The sequence below is a fragment of the Megascapheus bottae genome, chromosome 8 (genome assembly GCF_031878675.1).
Source record: "Megascapheus bottae isolate mThoBot1 chromosome 8, mThoBot2.hap1, whole genome shotgun sequence".
NCBI lineage: Eukaryota > Metazoa > Chordata > Mammalia > Rodentia > Geomyidae > Megascapheus > Megascapheus bottae.
In genome coordinates this window covers 18,897,961-18,916,119 of record NC_143516.1, presented here as the reverse complement: position 1 = coordinate 18,916,119, position 18,159 = coordinate 18,897,961, and the positions used below count along the sequence as shown (strand labels likewise).

At 45.6% G+C, this 18,159-nt stretch overlaps 1 protein-coding gene and 1 long non-coding RNA gene across 2 annotated transcripts in view; one reads left to right on the top strand and one right to left on the bottom strand.

The window, feature by feature from the left end:
- Positions 1 to 396: 396 nt before the first annotated feature.
- Positions 397 to 7,854, bottom strand: LOC150059609 (uncharacterized). Its single transcript, XR_016536465.1, has 3 exons — positions 7,739 to 7,854; positions 5,151 to 5,426; positions 397 to 907 (listed from the first exon to the last, which is right to left on the bottom strand). It is a non-coding gene; the product is annotated as an uncharacterized LOC150059609 (long non-coding RNA).
- The window catches only part of Tnfaip3 (TNF alpha induced protein 3), a 16,048-nt gene continuing 3,290 nt past the window's right edge, over positions 5,402 to 18,159 (top strand). The window contains exons 1-7 of the mRNA XM_090338055.1: positions 5,402 to 5,730; positions 9,070 to 9,379; positions 13,196 to 13,386; positions 14,143 to 14,290; positions 14,447 to 14,617; positions 15,911 to 16,091; positions 17,686 to 18,159. The exon at positions 17,686 to 18,159 is cut by the window's right edge and continues 446 nt beyond it. Coding sequence (XP_090194181.1) covers positions 9,085 to 9,379; positions 13,196 to 13,386; positions 14,143 to 14,290; positions 14,447 to 14,617; positions 15,911 to 16,091; positions 17,686 to 18,159 — 1,460 coding nt within the window. The 5' untranslated portion in view covers positions 5,402 to 5,730; positions 9,070 to 9,084. The remainder of the gene's footprint in view (positions 5,731 to 9,069; positions 9,380 to 13,195; positions 13,387 to 14,142; positions 14,291 to 14,446; positions 14,618 to 15,910; positions 16,092 to 17,685) is intronic.

Here is an 18,159-nt window from a genome sequence, read left to right as displayed (position 1 = left end):
GAATTCTTAGTTGTCCCAGAAAAAGTCCCTAAGGTAATAAAATGAAAATGAAAACTCCTTCCTTTTTATTTTTTATTTTTGCCAGGCCTGGCCTTGAGCTCAGGGCCTGAGCACTGTCCTTGGACTTTCTCAAGACTAGAGCTCTACCACTTGAGCCTCAGCACCACTTCTGGCTTTTTTTCTGTGTATGTGGTACCAAGGAATTGAACCCGGGTCTGCATGCATGCTAGGCAAGCACTCTACCACTAGGCCAAACTCTCAGCCCTGAAAATTCCTTTTTGTTATAGAAGGGAAGAGTAGTAATATTAGGCATAGGATAAGGTGAACACAAAGTAGACTGCTGAAGTCATGAAAACATATAAAGAAAAGGGAAAGCATTAAAAAATCTGTACTAAGGCTCGCACTATTACAAAATAACAGGATTTGATTTGTCTCGGATAACATCCAGCCTACTGGTAAGGCCCACATAGCAAACTAGTGGTTTCCTAAGAACACTCATGTCTCAATCTTTGGTCATTATTCCTATTTGTTCATTAACAGTAGACTCCACAGAAACAGAAATGAAACCAAGAACTGAATATTTGTCTTCATGATGTAAAATAAAAAATTACTTTGCCAACTAGTCCAGTCAAAGTGTTGACAGGAACTTAAACTGGAATTCACAGGAGTAAATTTTCTGACAAGTTGTGGGTTTCAGCATCCCCTGTTTCCAGGCCAAGTAGGACAAAAAGGGCTATTATTGGTCCTGAAGTGGCTGCCCCACCTCCACTGGAGTGTCCTGTTCCTGGTACTGGTGATTCACTGAGTGCCTTCCGCTTCCCTCCTTAGTGGATCTTGGGTCGCTTCGTTCTGCTCTGATGATACTTGTAAAGGATCTGTGGGCTCAGGCACTTCAATGGCAGGCAGCCTGGAGAGATGAGGACATGGATGACCTCATTAGGCTAGTTCTCACTGTGGCTTCAGTCCACAGAGAGAATGCACGTTTGTAGCGCCCCTCAGGAGCAAACAGCCAAGAGGCACTCAAATTGGAAGCAGGATTCAAAGCTTCCCATAATAACCTGATTGCCATGCCCTACCAGGCTGCGTCACACTAGGTTTAATCAGGATCTGCACATTTCCACAGAATGTCATGCTGGGGAAAAGGAAGGGATACTGCTCAGCAACACACACACACACACACATACACACACATCCAATTTTACTTAGACCCCTGATGGTCACATCCTAGAATTCCTTTCTCTCTCAGACAGATACCGCCCCTCATTCCTGAGTAAGCAGTGGTCCCGTGGTTCATGCCTGTAATCCTAGCTAATCAGGAGGCTAAAACATGGAAGACCATGGTTCAAAGCCAGTAAGGACTAAAAAGGCTACTCCATCTCTACTTAATTAGCTAAAATCTAGCTTGGAGGCATGGCTCAAGTGACAGAGCACCAACTGATCAAGCAAGCAAACCAAGCAAACTGAACAAATATAAGACCCTGTGTTCAAACCTTAGTATGGGGGTGGGGATGGGAGCAGGGGACGCGGGTTGGAGGTGGGAAGGAAGCAAGGCAGGCAGGCAAGCAGGCGGGCAGACTCATGAACTACATTCAGGCCTACTCCCTTTCCACAGTCTGGTTTCTCCTGCTGTCCACTATCTTGGGACCACCTCTTTCTTGATGGTGTGGTACAAGCCTTCAAGCTGCAAGCAATGCCTCAGAAATACGGTTTAATACCTAGAAGTCAGAATGTGCTTAATAACGTATTTACACTGGTATCGCAGTGAAATGGCATAAAACCCAGAAATCACTGGAATGTGCCATATTCCCAGATTCTTTTCTCTCCCATGTATCTTCCAGATGGTAATGAAGATTCCTTCCTCTTTGCAGGGCTCTGTCCATCTGCTGCAGAAGTCACTTTTAAATCTTTGGGGCCCCTTTGGTTTCAATTAATTCATCACATCTTCCCCAGACCCATCCTTCCTTCCTTCCTAATTTCCTTCCTTCCTGCCTGGCTACCTTCCTTTTTGCCTTCCTGCCTGCCAGTTTTTGTGCCAATACTAGGGTCTTGAACTCAGGGCCTCTCACTCTCCCTTGGCTTGCTTGCTCACAATTGGCACTCTACCTTGAGTCATACCTGTACATGGCTTTTTGCTAGTTAACTGGAGATTGAGTCTGTCAGACATTCCAGCCTAGGCTATCTTCAAACTCAGATCCCCTGGACCTCAGCCTCCTGGTTCTGGGGTGGAAGCCACCAGTTCATGGCTAAATCATCTCAGATTTGAAATTCCCATTTTGAAAGAGGAATTCTGACCTTTTCACTCCCATCCTTCTAATTCACCACCAAGAAAGTTCTCACTAGTCTCATCTACATGCTAATATCTGAAAGGGAAAGTTAAGTAGATAATTAAGCACAGCCTAGATTTAGAAGGAGAGAAGGCTGAGAGAGGCACTACTCACTGTGCCTTGGTGGAAAGGAGGGAGGCACGTGGGAATAATGGACAGGGTGGACATTCCGAATGGTGGGAAATACAGGAGGGCTGCATGTAAACCTCTCTTGCATCTGACTGCTGCTAACTTCTCACAAATCCTGGCAGGCAAGAGGGTAAAGCAGCCACGTCAGGGCAATCAGCAGGTATGAACATGACCTTCCAAGCTTCTTCCTTGAACTTACTGCAATCCTGGCTCTTCAAATCCAGGGAGCAACAAGAGCCAGGAAGCTCTGGAGCTGCAGGAGGAGCTGAGGAGCTTTGGTAGAAATGGCAGAAAGCAAGTATGTTCAGGTCAGAGGAGAGCAAGTGCTTTGAGGACTTAAGTTGTACGCAAAGTACGCTTTCTTACTGGGCTTCCTTCTCACTTCAGTGTGGCCCAGAGCTTTTGGGGGGCTAAGTTTATGAAGCTGGGAGGGGAGGCACAATACCAAGCTCTGAGATGTGTGTGTGTGTGTGTGTGTACTAGGGCTTGAACCCAGGGCTTGGGTGCTATCCCTTAGCTTCTGATGCTCTACAATTTGAGCCACCCACTCCACTTCCAGCTTTTGGTTGGTTAATCTGAGGTAAGAATCTTTCCCTCTTTCCTGCCCTGACTGGCTTCAGGAAACATGATCCCCATAGCTCAGCCTCTTGAATAGTTGGGATTACATAAGGAAGTGAGCCACCAGGACCTGACTATCCTTTTGCAGCTTGTGGGATTTTTCCTGAGAGAATTAGTCACTTATTTGACTTATTAGTATGGGCTGCAGAGCAGGTCCACTACTTACTAGCTGTGTAGACTTTGAACATATCTTTAAGTTGTCTTAAGTTTCCTACAAAAGTATTTGTGAGCCGGCACGATGGGTTACACTTGTCAATCTTAGCTACTTGTAAGGAGGAAATTAGCAGGATGGAAATTTAAGGCCAACTTGGCACGATATTAGAGAGATCTCCATCTCAATATACAAACTAGGCGTGTGAACATTGTAAGCATCTCAGCTATGTGGCTCAAGATATAATCCTAGCTACTCAGGAGGCTGAGATCTGAGGATCATAGTTCAAAGCCAGCCTGAACAGGAATGTCTACGAGACGCTTATCTCCAATAAATTTCCAAAAAGACAGAAATGGAGCTGTGACTCCAGTGGTTGAGTACTAGCCTTGGGCAAAAGAAGCTCAGGGACAGTGCCCTGGTCCTGAGTTCAAGCCCAGGACACCACACACACACACACACACACACACACACACACACACACACACACACACACACACACATCTTAGCTGTATAACCAAGATAGCCCAGGCAAAGAAAAACAAGACCATATGAAAAATACTAAGTAATAAAACTAAAACAATAATAAAACCAAAACAGCTGGAGGTATGGCTCAAGTGGTTGAGTGCATGCCTAGCAAGTGCAAGACACAGTTTAACCCTAGTACCTCAAAATGCATGCACTTCATTTCATATTAATGATTTGACAGTGTGTTCCCATTGTTTGAATGTTGACAGCTGAAAACATTTTCTTGTTATTTGTGCTAGTACTGGGGCTTGAACTCCTGGCCTGTGCTCTGTTTGCTTTTTTTGCCAGTCCTGGGCTTGAGCTCAGGGCCTGAGCACTATCCTTGGACTTTCTCAAGGTTAGAGCTCTACCACTTGATCCACAGCACCCCTTCTGGCTTTTTTTTTTTTTTTAATGTATGTGGTACCAGGAATCAAACCCTGGTCTGCGTGCATGCTAGGCAGGCACTCTACCACTAGGCCAAACTCCCGGCCCTTGTTTGCTTTTTTGCTCAAGACTGGTGTTCTGCCACCCGTCCATTTCCAGCTTTTGGCTAAGTCTCATGGCTTGTCCTGCCTGGGCTGGCTTTGAACTACAGTCCAACTGAACACATGTGTGACTTATAAGGAAACAAACACTACTAGGGTGGGAGTGGACCCAATAATTTCAGCCATTGTCTTAAAAAGCCAACTATTTATATTTAGGCCTGGTTTGGCCCTGTTTGATCTGGCCAGTGGGAAAGCCAGTCACGGTCTAGAGGGTGCATCAAGGCAGCAGATCTTCCTAGGGCCTTCCCCTTCCCACTTCAGATGGCTCTCTCCGTGACTCACCTTCCCACACCCAATGGGGGGGTGAAGGGAGGCAGGGGCAGCTAGCAGTATTACTAACCATTGGCACGTGGGGGCTACCTAGCTCTCAGGACATCTGAGCATCCCCTAGTAAGACCTGAGGCGGACAAAGCAAAGCCAGTAGTGGAGCAGAGGTGATCTGGACATTGTAATACTCCCTGGAATGTGATGCCATCCCCACACCCCACCATCACCCAGGAAGTGGACCTGTGAAGCACATCCGTCCTATGGGCTCCAGATTGCTGCAGGGCCCCCCCACCCGGGTCCCCCCACCCCCACCTCCCAGGCCTGGTGTTACCCACCAAGGCTCTGCATCCCAAGCACTGGCGAGGAGGGGACTCAGGGAGTCAGGGCCTCAGGGCCGAGCTGCCCACGGGTGCCCTCGTGGGGCAGTGTCTCAGGCGCTCAGCCTTCACGTGCACCTCTCAGACTTTTCAAACCCGGCCGGGGCGCTGGGGTGGGTGGTTTTGCGGGATTTCTTTCTTATTTCCCTTCTTGACAGCTGATGTTTCTTCAGAAAAAGGAGCTTGAAAAAGTTGTGTGTGTGTGTGTGAGAGAGAGATTTAAAGAACCTACTTCATTTCCAGTTCCCATCACCGCGATTTCCACATGGATGTGACGTGGAGGGGCCGGCGGCCGACCAGCGGTGACTCACGCGGGGACACCCCGAGGCGGGGCCACCCCGGGGCGGGGCTCCGGACTTTTCTGCGGGCGGGGCGGCCGTCGGCGCCCCCTGGCGGCCGGCCATGCGCTATGCGCGCGCGGCGGCCGGGGCTCGGATGCCGGCGGCGTCACGTGACTGGAAAGTCCCTGCCTGAGTGGAAATCCCCGTTTTGGAGGCCACGGATACAACTGAAAGGCAAAAAGGGAACTGGCCAGTCTGCAGCCTCGCGGCTGGAGGAGCGGCGGGCGGGCGACAGGGAGAGGGAGAGCGAGGGAGCGAGCGCAGGGAGCTCCGAGCCAACGGGGGCGGAGCAGACTCGCAGGCCTCCCCGACACAGCCACAACCCCCCTGGCCCAGCCACTCAGCCCCGTCCTTCCCGGGCGTCCATGGGACACCACCGCGGCCCGGCCCGGATCGAGACCCCCGGCTGCCGCGCGCTTCGGTCCTGATCGGGAGCTGGGACTTGGCGAACGCGGAGGCTCGGCCCGAGAGGTGAGCGCCGTGCGCGGGGCGCGCCGGACGCCGGGTGCCCACCCAGGCCGGTCCGGGAGGGGAGGGGACCCGGGCGCCGCTCCAGATGTTAGCCTGACAGCCCGAGTTCCTCCAGCCATCCAGCGGTTCCTCCCGTCTTTGCAGAGGAAGAACCTCAGTTGCAGGTGGCCGGGGGCGGGGAGAGGGGGAGTCGCCCCGCAGACCCCAGGACCCCCTGGGTCGGGCGGCGGGGAGGATGGTGGTTGTGCTGTGCTTGCTCCTTCCTCGTGGGAGTTTGGAATCAGAACCGCCGCACGCTCTTGGCTACCTTGGCAGACCTTGCAAAAGCGCCCAAGTGTTTTTGTTTTTGTTTTCCAAGATTGTGTGCAGAGGCAGCCGGCCTCATGGGCGCGGGTGTGTCCGCTGAACTTCCAGGCTCAGCTTGCACGGGCTCCGTGAAGGGCAAGGGGTTGGGGTCGGAGCTGGGCGATCCCCGTTTCTGCAAGGTCTGCGAAGTGTGCATGGGAAGTGTGCATGAGTCTCTGGCCGCCCGGGCTCCACCTTGGGAGCCATGTGTGGTTTCCCCCACTTGCATCTTCCCAGACCCCACACTCAGACACTCTGTCAGCCGGAGTCGTCCCCATATCCTGCCACCTGGTCTCTCAGGAAAGCAGTGGTATTAAGTAAGGAAGGAGGCTCAGCTCATTTTAGCCCGCTTTGTTTTTCTGAGCCTCTTGATATTTCCTTGAAAAGCCAGTCTGGTCAAGGGTTTCAAGGTAGCATTTTGGGGAGGATCTTTGCAAAGTGAGGGGCGGTCGGGGAAAGCCCTCAAGTGAATTATTGAGCCAGTCTGTTCCTGGCCCATTCTCAGTATCTGAGGTGCTTGATGGATTTTTTTTTTTTTGGTATTTCTTTGCACAACAACTTTTGGAGGGGGTATTCCAAGCAATTGGTTGAGATATTTCTGGATAAAGAATATATCTATACATATACACATATACATATATATCTCCATATCACAAACATGGTTGCAAAGCTGAGGGGAAACTTGGCGTAACTTCTGCAGAATCTTATTGAACCTACTAATAGAAATTAGGAAATTAAAAAGGCAGAGAGGGAACAAGTGTAAAAAGAAAAATTAAGGGCAATACATAGTGGGGTTTTTTTGGTTTTTTTTTTAACCTATAATCATATGTCCCCAAGGTTGTTCTTTAATTTTAAATGCTGCATAGTCTAAGAATTGGAAACTTGGGCAGTGTGTTTATTTGTATTAAGGAAGCAGCTTTGCAGGTTATGGAAGGTTAAGTCCATGAATGAGATCTCCCAGGCTACTGAGGCTATTGAATACCAGTGTTTGCATATGATTAATAGCTCTTCCCATTTGCTGTTAAGTCTGTAGATCCTAAAGGAAAATGTGAAAGAGCTAGGAAACATAAGGTAGCAACACTAGTTTCTTTGAATCTCCTACTGCCTGTATGTGTTCATCTGAGATCTGCAACCCCTGTACCCACAGGTGTGGTGTTTTGGATTAGCAAGGGACAAGTGTACGGAAGACCTGGCTTCTAGACAGAGCTCTGCCCCTGCAAGACTGTGGACTTGTGAGGGCTCTCTACCTCCATTCCCTGAGCAGCAGACCAAGGGGTTGTGTGGTTTTAATCATGGGCGTTAAATCATCTTTGCTTTTAGCCCTTTGAGTTTAGCACCAGTAGGTGGTCCGACAATGTTTGTTGGGAGGGTTTGTGGATGGATGAAGGTATGGATGGATGACCAGATGAATAAATGAGTGGATGAATAGATGGTATTATGGAAGAAACTTTTTGCAGCATCACAAAAGTATGTGTGTGTGTATGTGCATGCATGCGTGTGTGTGCACGTGTGTGTGTGTGTGTGTGTGTGTGTGTGTGTGTGTGTGTGTGTGCCTTACTGTGATGTCTATCATCTTGCTCCGGTTTTGCCCAGGAACATTTGACATCAGAGAGACCTTGGCTCATCCATCAGTCACATTAAGAATCTTATTTGAAATACTCACAAGCACCTTCACACACTCTTCTTCATAGGTGTCACAGGAATTTAGGCCACGTACTCAGTGATTTGAGAGCCTAGACCCACTTGGGAGTGCTTCTCTTAACATCCAAGTGCGTCTTTTCCTGCTCACATAGGTCTAAGTTCTTTTTTACAAAGAGGGTTGCCATGACAGATCTCGGAATGCAGGAGTGGAGTTTACCATTGCTGTGATGCTTCGGGGGACTAGCCTTGTGTTTTGGAAATCAGGGCCTATAATGTGGCCCCTACAGAGGGCTGTATACCAGTGCCCATCATTCCACACTTGCGTGGGTCCCAGGTGCTCATCTTAGTCCCCACTCTTCTTTCATTTGTCCTGAGTGGCCTTGTAGGTGAAACTTTTATGCTGTTTGCTTCCGGAATTCCATTTTCTCCGCCTGTTGATTATGTGTGAGGATGGATTCCAGGATGAAAGACAAGAGGCACAATACTAGAGTAATGGTACTTACAGACCAGTGATAGAATTTGATTGACAAGGGCATTGAACTCATCCCTATCATACAATTCATTATTCTCTTATTTCTCAGCTTGTTGTAAAGCTCAAGTGTAAGGATCTGAAGGAAAGGTGAATGTTGGGTCTTGTGATTGCAAAGCATCTTGCTGGAAATAGGCTTTTTCTGTTGGTGATAAAGCTATTTGGTTTTAATTCTTTATAAATAGTATTAAAAAAAACACTTCATAATTTTTCTCTGAGGCTGAAGGGGAAGCATCTGGCAGCAGCCAAGAGCAGCCTAAGCTCACATCAACTTGTAGGATTCTCTATAAAATCATCCACCGGGGTGGAATGTTGGAAAGAGGGCAATCAAAGCCTTGTCTGAGAGCAGGCAGAAGCCTGTGATCTGGGGGAGGAGTCTAGACACTGGGCTCCTGTGCGTACATCTCTTGGGATGTGCACACAATGTCCCAGCAACCTCAGAATGGAGGTGGAGGGGTGGGCTTAGATCACTTTGTGCACAGGTTTGGGGGAGCAGTACCTATCGCTGACGAACAGCTTGGCACCCTGACAAATGTTACTGTGAACATGGGTTATTCCCCTCCTCCTCAGTACCCACTCTCCACCTTCCTTCTCTTGTTTAGACTAATCTTTAAAGGTGATGTAACTCAGAACAGTCCAGTGTGAGTTAATCTGTGGGGCTGGCTAGTATCCTGGGAGTTGAGGTGACTAAAATCTTTTTGCCTACAGATTAGGGTAATGACAAAATCCAGCCCCCGGGGTTTCCTGCAGGCAGGTAGATGGGAGGAGAGACTCAGGCGGGCTAACGGAACAGAATGGAACCTGCTTTTCCCTCTCCTCTCCAGGCCCAGTGGAGCGCCATGGCTGAGCACCTCCTTCCTCAGGCCTTGTATCTCAGCAATATGCGGAAAGCTGTGAAGATAAGAGAGAGAAGTCCAGAAGACATTTTCAAACCCACCAATGGGATCATCCATCATTTCAAAACCATGCACCGATATACGCTGGAAATGTTCAGAACCTGCCAGTTCTGTCCACAGTTTCGGGAGATCATTCACAAAGCTCTGATTGACAGAAGCATCCAGGCTTCCCTAGAAAGCCAGAAGAAGCTCAACTGGTGTCGTGAAGTCAGGAAGCTTGTGGCACTGAAAACCAATGGTAAGTTTGCTGGTGTGCTTCTGTTGTCCGGGGACTGGTTCCCAGTGGGCTGGGACTGCATTGGTGAAGCCTTAGAGATCTTAGTATAGAAACTCGATGAATCAGAACGATGTATCATAGCAAGCTTGCTATTTTTGTCTTGTGTTCAACATAGGGTCTTGCTGGGTAGCCCAGGCTGGCCGGGAACTCATAATCCTCTGGCTTCTGCCTCCTCAGTTCTGGGATTATAGGCATGTATTATCATGCCTGGTGTAGCAAATATTTTTTGTTAAGGATATTTTCTCAATAAGAATGCTAAGACTTCTAATAGCCATGTCTTAGTGATTCTTGAAACTGTTTAAGCATATATAAAATGCTTCTTCCTAAGTAAGTATGGAAATATTTTTAAAAGTTTAAATTCAGGAGTGTGGTATGGAAAATGGCTTTTCTGTTGATGTAGAAAATGCTTGTAACATCCTTACACGTGTGGAGTTTGTGGCATTTTTACAGGTTAACTAGCAAAGCTACTTTTGTCTCCTCTCTCCTTAACCTGGTTCTGTTGCCAAAGAAACCTGGAGGTAGCCATTGTCCGCACTACTGCTAATGGGAAATAGTTCTGTGAAGTTGTCATCCAGGAATGTTTAGCCCTACAGTATCAAATAGAGAGATTTTTGAGATTTTTGAGCACAGATCTAAGAAGACCTCTACTTCCTGAGTTTATTCGTATCTTTGCCTTTCTGCATAATATACTGTCACCGCTGGGATTTTTTGTTGTTGTTGTTTTCGTGTTTGTGTTTTTAGTCATTTCCTTTGAGCATGAATATGTATACTGATCAATATCCAAGCATACTGATTGTCTCGTGTAGGTGTAAACTTCTCCTTTTTGGAAGTACACTTAAGTAAATGGACTTACAGGATCAATTAAATGCTGATAGTGTAGCTAATAGCAGCAATCTCTGGATCTTACCTCAGTGGGGAAATTATCCTGTTGGTAATAAGACATCCAAGAATAAAAAATCCTTGATGATGATAAGAACATTACCTTAATATCTTAATTAGTACGTTAACTTGGGCTGTTTGAGTAACTCAAAAGGATCAATGGGTAGAGAGGTATTCTTTTGATCCTAGGGACTCTTGTGTATTTGCCTCCACCTTTTATCTGTATTTATAAAGCTTAGGCTCATAGAAACATGATGGAAAGAAAAGTGGTGACAGCGATTGTCTACATTGTTCTTGGCATTAAATCAAATCATTCAAGAGGAAGGTATCATGTCAAGTTGTCATCAAAAGGATTATTTATATACCAGACAATTTGTGGTTTCACCTATATCCCATTTTGTTAGGGCGGGGGGAAGAGATGGAGTCAACTTTGAAAGAAATAGGAATGGCAGAGAAAGGAAAGTAGCTTATCATTATGAGAATTAACAGACATTGTGTACCATTTTTTAAAGGCATATACCTTGTTTTCTTAAAAAAGAATATAAATATGAAACACTTTACCATCATGTGCCATCTTTATCAGCAAAGATGCACACTATAAACAAAGCTACAAAAGCAAATTCTATTGATAACATAATCTAGGAAGCAAAGATTTTGTTTTTTTCCTGGCTTCTCAACTTTGGAGACAATTTCTTAAAAATACGAAAAAGGAAGAAAAGAGATTTCAGGGAGCAGAAAACAAATGACTTTCCTTGACTGATTTTTACTAGTACCTTTAAAAAAAATCTTTTCTATATAGGAAGGTTTCTTCAAAGTTGGTGTTCTGTTTGGGGAGTGGGTGATTCACAGTTTGCATTTGAGGATATGAGACTGTGGTGAATGAGGAAGGGAGTAGGTGGCATAAGACTGAAACTTCATGTGAAAATTCCAGCATCTATTGGCTGTGGAGATTTCACTTGTATAATGAGTAGCCCTATTCCAGCTCACTCTGGCCACACCCACCTGGAAAGTCCGGGGTGCAGTTCGCAGTTTAAATGTCTACACACTAGAACAAAACGTACAATAGCTGTTGCTCAATTGCTAGTCAAATATCTTAGCACTGGGGAATTCCAGATGTTACTTAGGGAATTTTATACTGGTGCATCTCAATAAAGAACTGAAAGTCAGCGCAAGAAGAAAAAAAAAAGCCTTATCTTTGCTCTAGATTTTGCAAAGGGGAAATTTCAACAGAATGCCATCATTGCCACACTTTAGCCTAGACACAGGCTTGAAGGGATCTTTTTGTTCATTTGTTCAGCTAGGTTGTTTTTGTTTTTGTTTTTAAATATATAAATTGAAGGAATGTTGACTAGATTTGTATTTGACATTTTTGTAAGGTTTGACTACACTTTGAAGTAGATAAAATTTCAAATAGCTTTATTATATTACAAGTAGGGTAATATCAGAGTACAGCATAACTTTTATAATAATAGAAATTCTTTGTACTTGGGGGACTTTTCGTTTGCATTTGGCCTGTCCTGGCACTTGAACTCAGGGCCTAGGTACTGTCCCTGAGCTTCTTTTGTTCAAAGTTAGCATTCTACCCCTTGAGCCACAGTGCCACTTCTGACCTTTTCTGTTTATTTGGCACTAAGGGATTGAACCCAGGGCTTCATGCATGCTAAGTGAGCACTCTACCACTAAGCTACATTCCCAGTCCATTTTGCACATAGCAAAGGATAATAAGGAGTTAACTTGGTTTGTAGTAAACATTCTCTCAAATGTTTACTGTTTAGGAGTTGAAAATGAATGCAGTCTTGGAGTGGGGACATAGCTCAGTAGAAGAACTCCTGCCTAGCATGCTTCAACACTACCAAAATTAATCAAACATAAAAGAATGAGGTCTGTTGAATTGTGATTGTTTAATCTGGAAAGTCTGAAGTAATGGAAGAAAATTAGGCTGATTTCTTTTTCTTAAAATGCCAGTCTTAAAACTCATTTATTTGTTTATTTATTTAATTTATATAGGGATATATTTTTTTACTTTGGTGGTATGACACTGGAAGTCCAGTCCTAAAACTTTTGCATAGTTTTCTTTGCTCAAGGTTTGTGTATTACTATTTGAGCCATACCTCCATTCCCAGCTTTTCACTGGTTAACTTGAGTCTTTGAGATTGCTCTGCCTAAATGACTTTAAATCTTCATCCTCAGATCTCAGCCCTCTGAGTGACTAGGATTATAGATATGAGCCACTTGCGTCTGGCAACATTGATTGATTTTTGGAATATGGCGTCTAGTTGCTTTCTACTTTGAAAAAGAACTATAGCTTACAAGCGGGCTCACATGATAGATCCAAGGGTATGGGCCAGCAAACTGCAGGAAATTTGGTGCTGTCAACCCCCCTTTACAAACTGAAATAGGAAACTCCGAGGTCCCCAACACTGAAGTGGAATGGTCAAGACACTTAGCACTGAGTCATAGCCAGACAGTCCCTGTCTAGTAAAATACCTGCTTCCTGGTTTGTGCATGCTGCCGTGTCTGTTAATACCTCCCTGGCAAGGACAGGGTCCTAACTTCAAAACCCAGGACTGCCAGTAGAAAACAAAGGACTGCAACAGTCATAGCTCACTGTTCTCTTTCCACAAAGAGAAAAAGTATGCAGAGACCTTACAGACTCCCCTCAAGGTCACCTAAACTAAGTGAGAGGCCCTCTGGTTCCTTGGCCGTGACAGTACCAATCTCACAATGAATAATGGATAGGATGATTATTTTACTAAGAACTCCAGTGATTCAACCTCCAACGATGGCAGTGGAATAGGTTGATTCTGGGGGAAGAAAAAAAAAACAAAAACCTTTGCAAGGCAGGACCTTCCATGGAGATGACTTGACTTTGCTCCTTTTGGCTTCTGCTGCCCTCAGGTGATGGAAACTGCCTCATGCACGCTGCTTGTCAGTACATGTGGGGAGTTCAGGACACAGACTTGGTCCTGAGGAAGGCACTGCACAGCACGCTCAAGGAGACGGACACGCGCAACTTCAAGTTCCGCTGGCAGCTGGAGTCTCTGAAGTCTCAGGAATTTGTGGAAACAGGGCTGTGCTATGACACTCGAGTATGTTTTCTTCCTCCATGACAGATCTGTGGTGACTGAAGGGTACCCTGGGTCAGTGTGCTTCCTCTCAGGAGCGTATGACTTACCAGTCACAAGTAGGACAAAGCAAAGCACACTCAATGGAAAACACCACAGGCCTGTGGCATGATGAGCCTGAGGCCTCAGCCACTGCTTAGGACTGATGATCTGTGATGACCCTTCCAGATGTAGGCTCTTCATTTTGGCCAGTAGTCTTATCATAGCCTTTGTTTTAACATTTCTGGCAATCAGTGGAAGCTAGGCCTCATCATTCCAGTCCCTAAGTTTAGAATTTTTATATGCATTTGGGTAAAGAGGGTTCAATGTTAATACCTTATGAAGAATTTTTTTAAGAGAAAAGCAGGTACTCTACAATCTTCCATTTTGGGGGTGGGTTGGTCTCAAGGCTTGAACTCAGAGGTCTGGGCGAATGAAAGATAAGAATCTCACAGACTTTCCTGCCTAAGGTGGCTTTGAACCACAATCCTTAGATTTCAGCTACCTGAGTAGCTAAAATTACATGCATGAGCCACCACCACTGCCCAGATTATCTTCCTCCATTTTTTTTTTTTTTGCCTTGTAATGGAAAAAAGAATAGGAAGACAACCAAAAGGGGTAAGGGGAGCTTGTTCAGTAGAATGATGATTTCAAGAAAAAGCAGGGAGAAAGATCAACTGAATTGTATTTGTGAGTGCATTCAATCTTGGCTTTTCCCCTTGACTGTTCCTGTCCCCTTAGAACTGGAATGACGAATGGGACAACCTTATCAAGATGGCATCCACAGACACCCCGGTAGCCCGGAGTGGACTTCAGTACAATTCACTAGAGGAGATTCACATATTTGTCCTTAGCAATATCCTCAGGAGACCCATCATTGTCATTTCAGGTGAGATGTCTGCATGGATTTGGGGGGTTTTCAGGTGTGATGCTTTGGCTCTAAAGGAGGGGGAAAATCCCATACACTCAAAGTTATAGACAGTAGGGGGTGAGTGAAATTCACAAAAGTCACCTGAGGGCTTTGTTCCTCTCTTCCCTTAAACAGATAAAATGCTAAGAAGTTTGGAATCGGGTTCCAATTTTGCCCCTTTGAAAGTAGGTGGAATTTACTTGCCTCTCCACTGGCCTGCTCAGGAATGCTACAGATACCCAGTCGTCCTCGGCTATGACAGCCAACATTTCGTACCCCTGGTGACACTGAAGGACAGTGGGCCTGGTAAGAAGGCAGTGTTGGCTTTCATTCATAGCTCTGTGAGAGTGGGTCAGTGCTCTCTCTCTGTCTCTCTCTCTCTCTCTCTCTCTCTCTCTCTCTCTCTTTCTCTTTCTCTCTCCCCCTCAGTTGAAAGTCTGAGTTGAGTGTATTACTTTTATTTGAATATATTGTTTTATCATTTGTTTAGCTAGTACAGATTGAGTATGCATTGTCTGAAATGCTTGGAACCGGAAGTGTTTCAGGTATCAAGAGTTTTTCAGCATTTTTTTTTCCTTTCAAATTGTCATGAACTTTACCAGTTAATCACTCTTATTCAGAAATGTTCCAGAACCTGCTCAGAAGTTGCAGGTTTGGAATTTTCATGTTCAAGTTCCCAGACCTGCAGTAACCATTCAGTACTAATAATCATCACGATTCTTCTCCATATCTTTGGGATGGAGGAAGGAAGCACTTTCAGCCTACTAATGTCACGTGGGAGGTTTATGTATAGAGTCTGCAAAGCAAGGGGTTGGGCACCCTCAGAGCAGCATCTGCTGGGGTAGGCCTATGCCTGTCATGCCTCTGTTATTCTAGTGGCTTCCGGGGAGGGGGGGAGTGCTGTGCTAAGTACTTTCTGTACCTCACTTCACAGTGCGTCATCCCTCTAGGCTGAGATGTAGAGATTTTATAGATTAGATACTTGAAGATGAGAGACGTTTAAAACCCTGACAAGCCAGGTACGGTGGCTCACGCCTATAATCCTAGCTATTCAGGAGGCTGAGGTCTGATGATAGCAGTTCAAAGCCAGCCCAGGCATTCTTATCCCCAATTAACCACTAGAAAATCGAAGTGGTACTGTGGCTCAAGGGGTTGGGTGGAACTGAGGGACAATGCCCGGGCCCAGAGATAGGATGGTAGCCTTGAGCTGAAAAGCTCAAAGACAGCGCCCAGGCCCAGAGTTCAAGCCCCATGACCCAAAGGGGGGAAAAAAAACTGACAAATTTTATCCAGCTTGATGTTGGCAAGTTAGGATTTGAACTCAGGTCAGTCCAACTTTAAAGCATGGGAAATTAACAGTTAAGCATCTCTGCTTCCGAGTTGGTTCATATTCTGCGAACTCCCTGGAAAAGTGCATCTTATGTTAGAGTGGAATGTGTTTTGTTATTAGGGCCCACATGCGTTACATAATACTGTTCTACTCTCTGAACTGTATGCCGTTCACATTTTCACATCTGAACCTTGATATATATGGCTTTACATATAACCTCATTTAGTAGAATGGCATTTTACTTACATGCTTCACTTTCTTCCCCTCAGAAATCCGAGCTGTTCCACTTGTTAACAGGGATCGAGGGAGATTCGAAGACTTAAAAATTCACTTCCTGACGGATCCTGAAAATGAGATGAAGGAAAAGCTATTAAAGGAGTACTTGGTAGTGATAGAAATCCCAGTCCAGGGCTGGGACCATGGCACAACACACATGATTAACGCTGCCAAGTAAGTATTTCCTGCCCCCTCCTTCCTTCTCTTTCCCTCCCTCCTGCTCTGTCTGTTTCTCTCTGTTTCTCTCTGTCACCTGGAACTGCCTTGCAAGCTATTGCCTCCCCTAGAACTCAACAATACCATTAATTGCAGCCCATTTCCTGGCAAATAGGAAAACAAGCTCAGCGTCTTGGGGGCATGAGTCAGAAAGGACGGATCATTTCAGGCAGTAGTAACTTTGATGGAAACAAGGGATATATCCACAGTAACTTCCTGGTTAGTTAGATGATAAAAGACAAGAATTGTAAGTTTTTAGAAATGCTTTTGTAGCATGCCTATATTGTTGTAAATTTCCCGATACATAGTGAAAAGATTAGCAAGTGAAAAAGACTGGAAACAGAGTTGGTTTTGGTTGGCTTCTTGGTAAGGACAGATGCCCACAGAGTTGGCGGATGTGCTTATGACTGACATATTGAGAAGTGGGAAGGGACCTCCAGAGACCTGCTGTATCCAAACCCTGGCTTTGTGTTAGAGAGAGGTTTGTCTTGGAGAACATGTAATGCCTGGGTGACAGTGAACACCTAAGAGAACCAGTTTATCAAAGTGGAGATCGGCCAACTACAGAGACACAAATAGCGCCCACAAGTCTGTCTGCCTCTTACATCACTCTGGCTGTGAACTTGTAGTAGATGACCCCATACAGATCTGAAATTAGTAACCATGAAATACAGAACACAGAGTTTCAAAGCAGTTAGTGCTGAAGAGAAGTCCCAAATGAATATCCCTGAGTAATGTTTTGCTAGAAATTTGATTTCTGAGAATTTAGAAAGTAAAAGTGACTTTTAAAAGAAACAATAGGTTGATAAGATACAGAAGCAGTATCTATAGAGGATATCTCATTTTCTCGCTGTCATTTTTTTTTTGTGTGTGTGTGTGTATGTATGCTAGGGGCTTAAACTCAGGGTCTTATGCTCTCCCTTGGCTTTTTCACTAAAGGCTAGCACTCTGCCACTTCTTGCTTTTTGCTGGTTAATTGGAGGTCAGAATTTCATAGACTTCTTTTCCAGCTGGCTTTGAACCACAATCCTCAGATCTCAGACTCCTGAGTAGCCAGAAATGCAGGCATGAGCCACTAGCACGGGCTTTTATCTTCCTTCCCCCCACGCCCACACCCCCATGTAATGTTAGGAATGGAATCCATAGCTTCTCTGTCCCTCTAACTGCTCCCCTCCAGGATCCCTTTATTTATAATTATCTGTAACCTGCAGTAAGTGTGGTTCAAAAAGCACCATGCTTGTCTGAGAAGCATGAGGCTTTGAATATCATACCCCCCAAAAATGCTTATAATTATATGTGTGTGCACCAAAATTGATTATATAACACTGACTTACAAGGAATGAAGCCTTCCTAGCATACTAACTGACCTTATATTTGACTAGAGAATATTTTAGGAGTGTTTGGGTCCTTGCCTTGTCATAGGCCTGCATTTCATGGTTTCAATTAAGAACTTATGCCTTGACCCACATTCTGAATGTTTGTTCCAGGACCTAATAAGATCAAGCTATGTGGGCCTGTGGTGTTGCTCATTATTGTCCCATTTGCCCTTCAGGTTGGATGAAGCTAACTTGCCCAAAGAAATAAACCTGGTGGATGATTACTTTGAACTGGTCCAGCATGAGTACAAGAAATGGCAAGAAAACACCGAGCAGAGCCGGAGAGGGTCACATGCGCAGAACCCTCTGGCACCTTCCACACCTCAGCTTTCCCTGATGGATATAAAATGTGAAACTCCCAACTGTCCTTTCTTCATGTCTGTGAACACACAGCCTTTATGCCACGAATGCTCAGAGAGGCGCCAGAAGGACCAAAACAGACTCCCAAAGCTGAACCCCAAGCCCGGCCCAGAGGAGCTCCCTGGCCTGGTACTTGGGCCATCTCGAGGAGAGGCCTATGACCCCTCAGCTTGGAGCCCCAAAGAGCCAGCTGGGGGGCCTCACTCAGCCCCACCAACAGCACCCAGCCTTTTCCTGTTCAGTGAGACCACCGCCATGAAGTGCAAGAGCCCTGGCTGTCCCTTCACGCT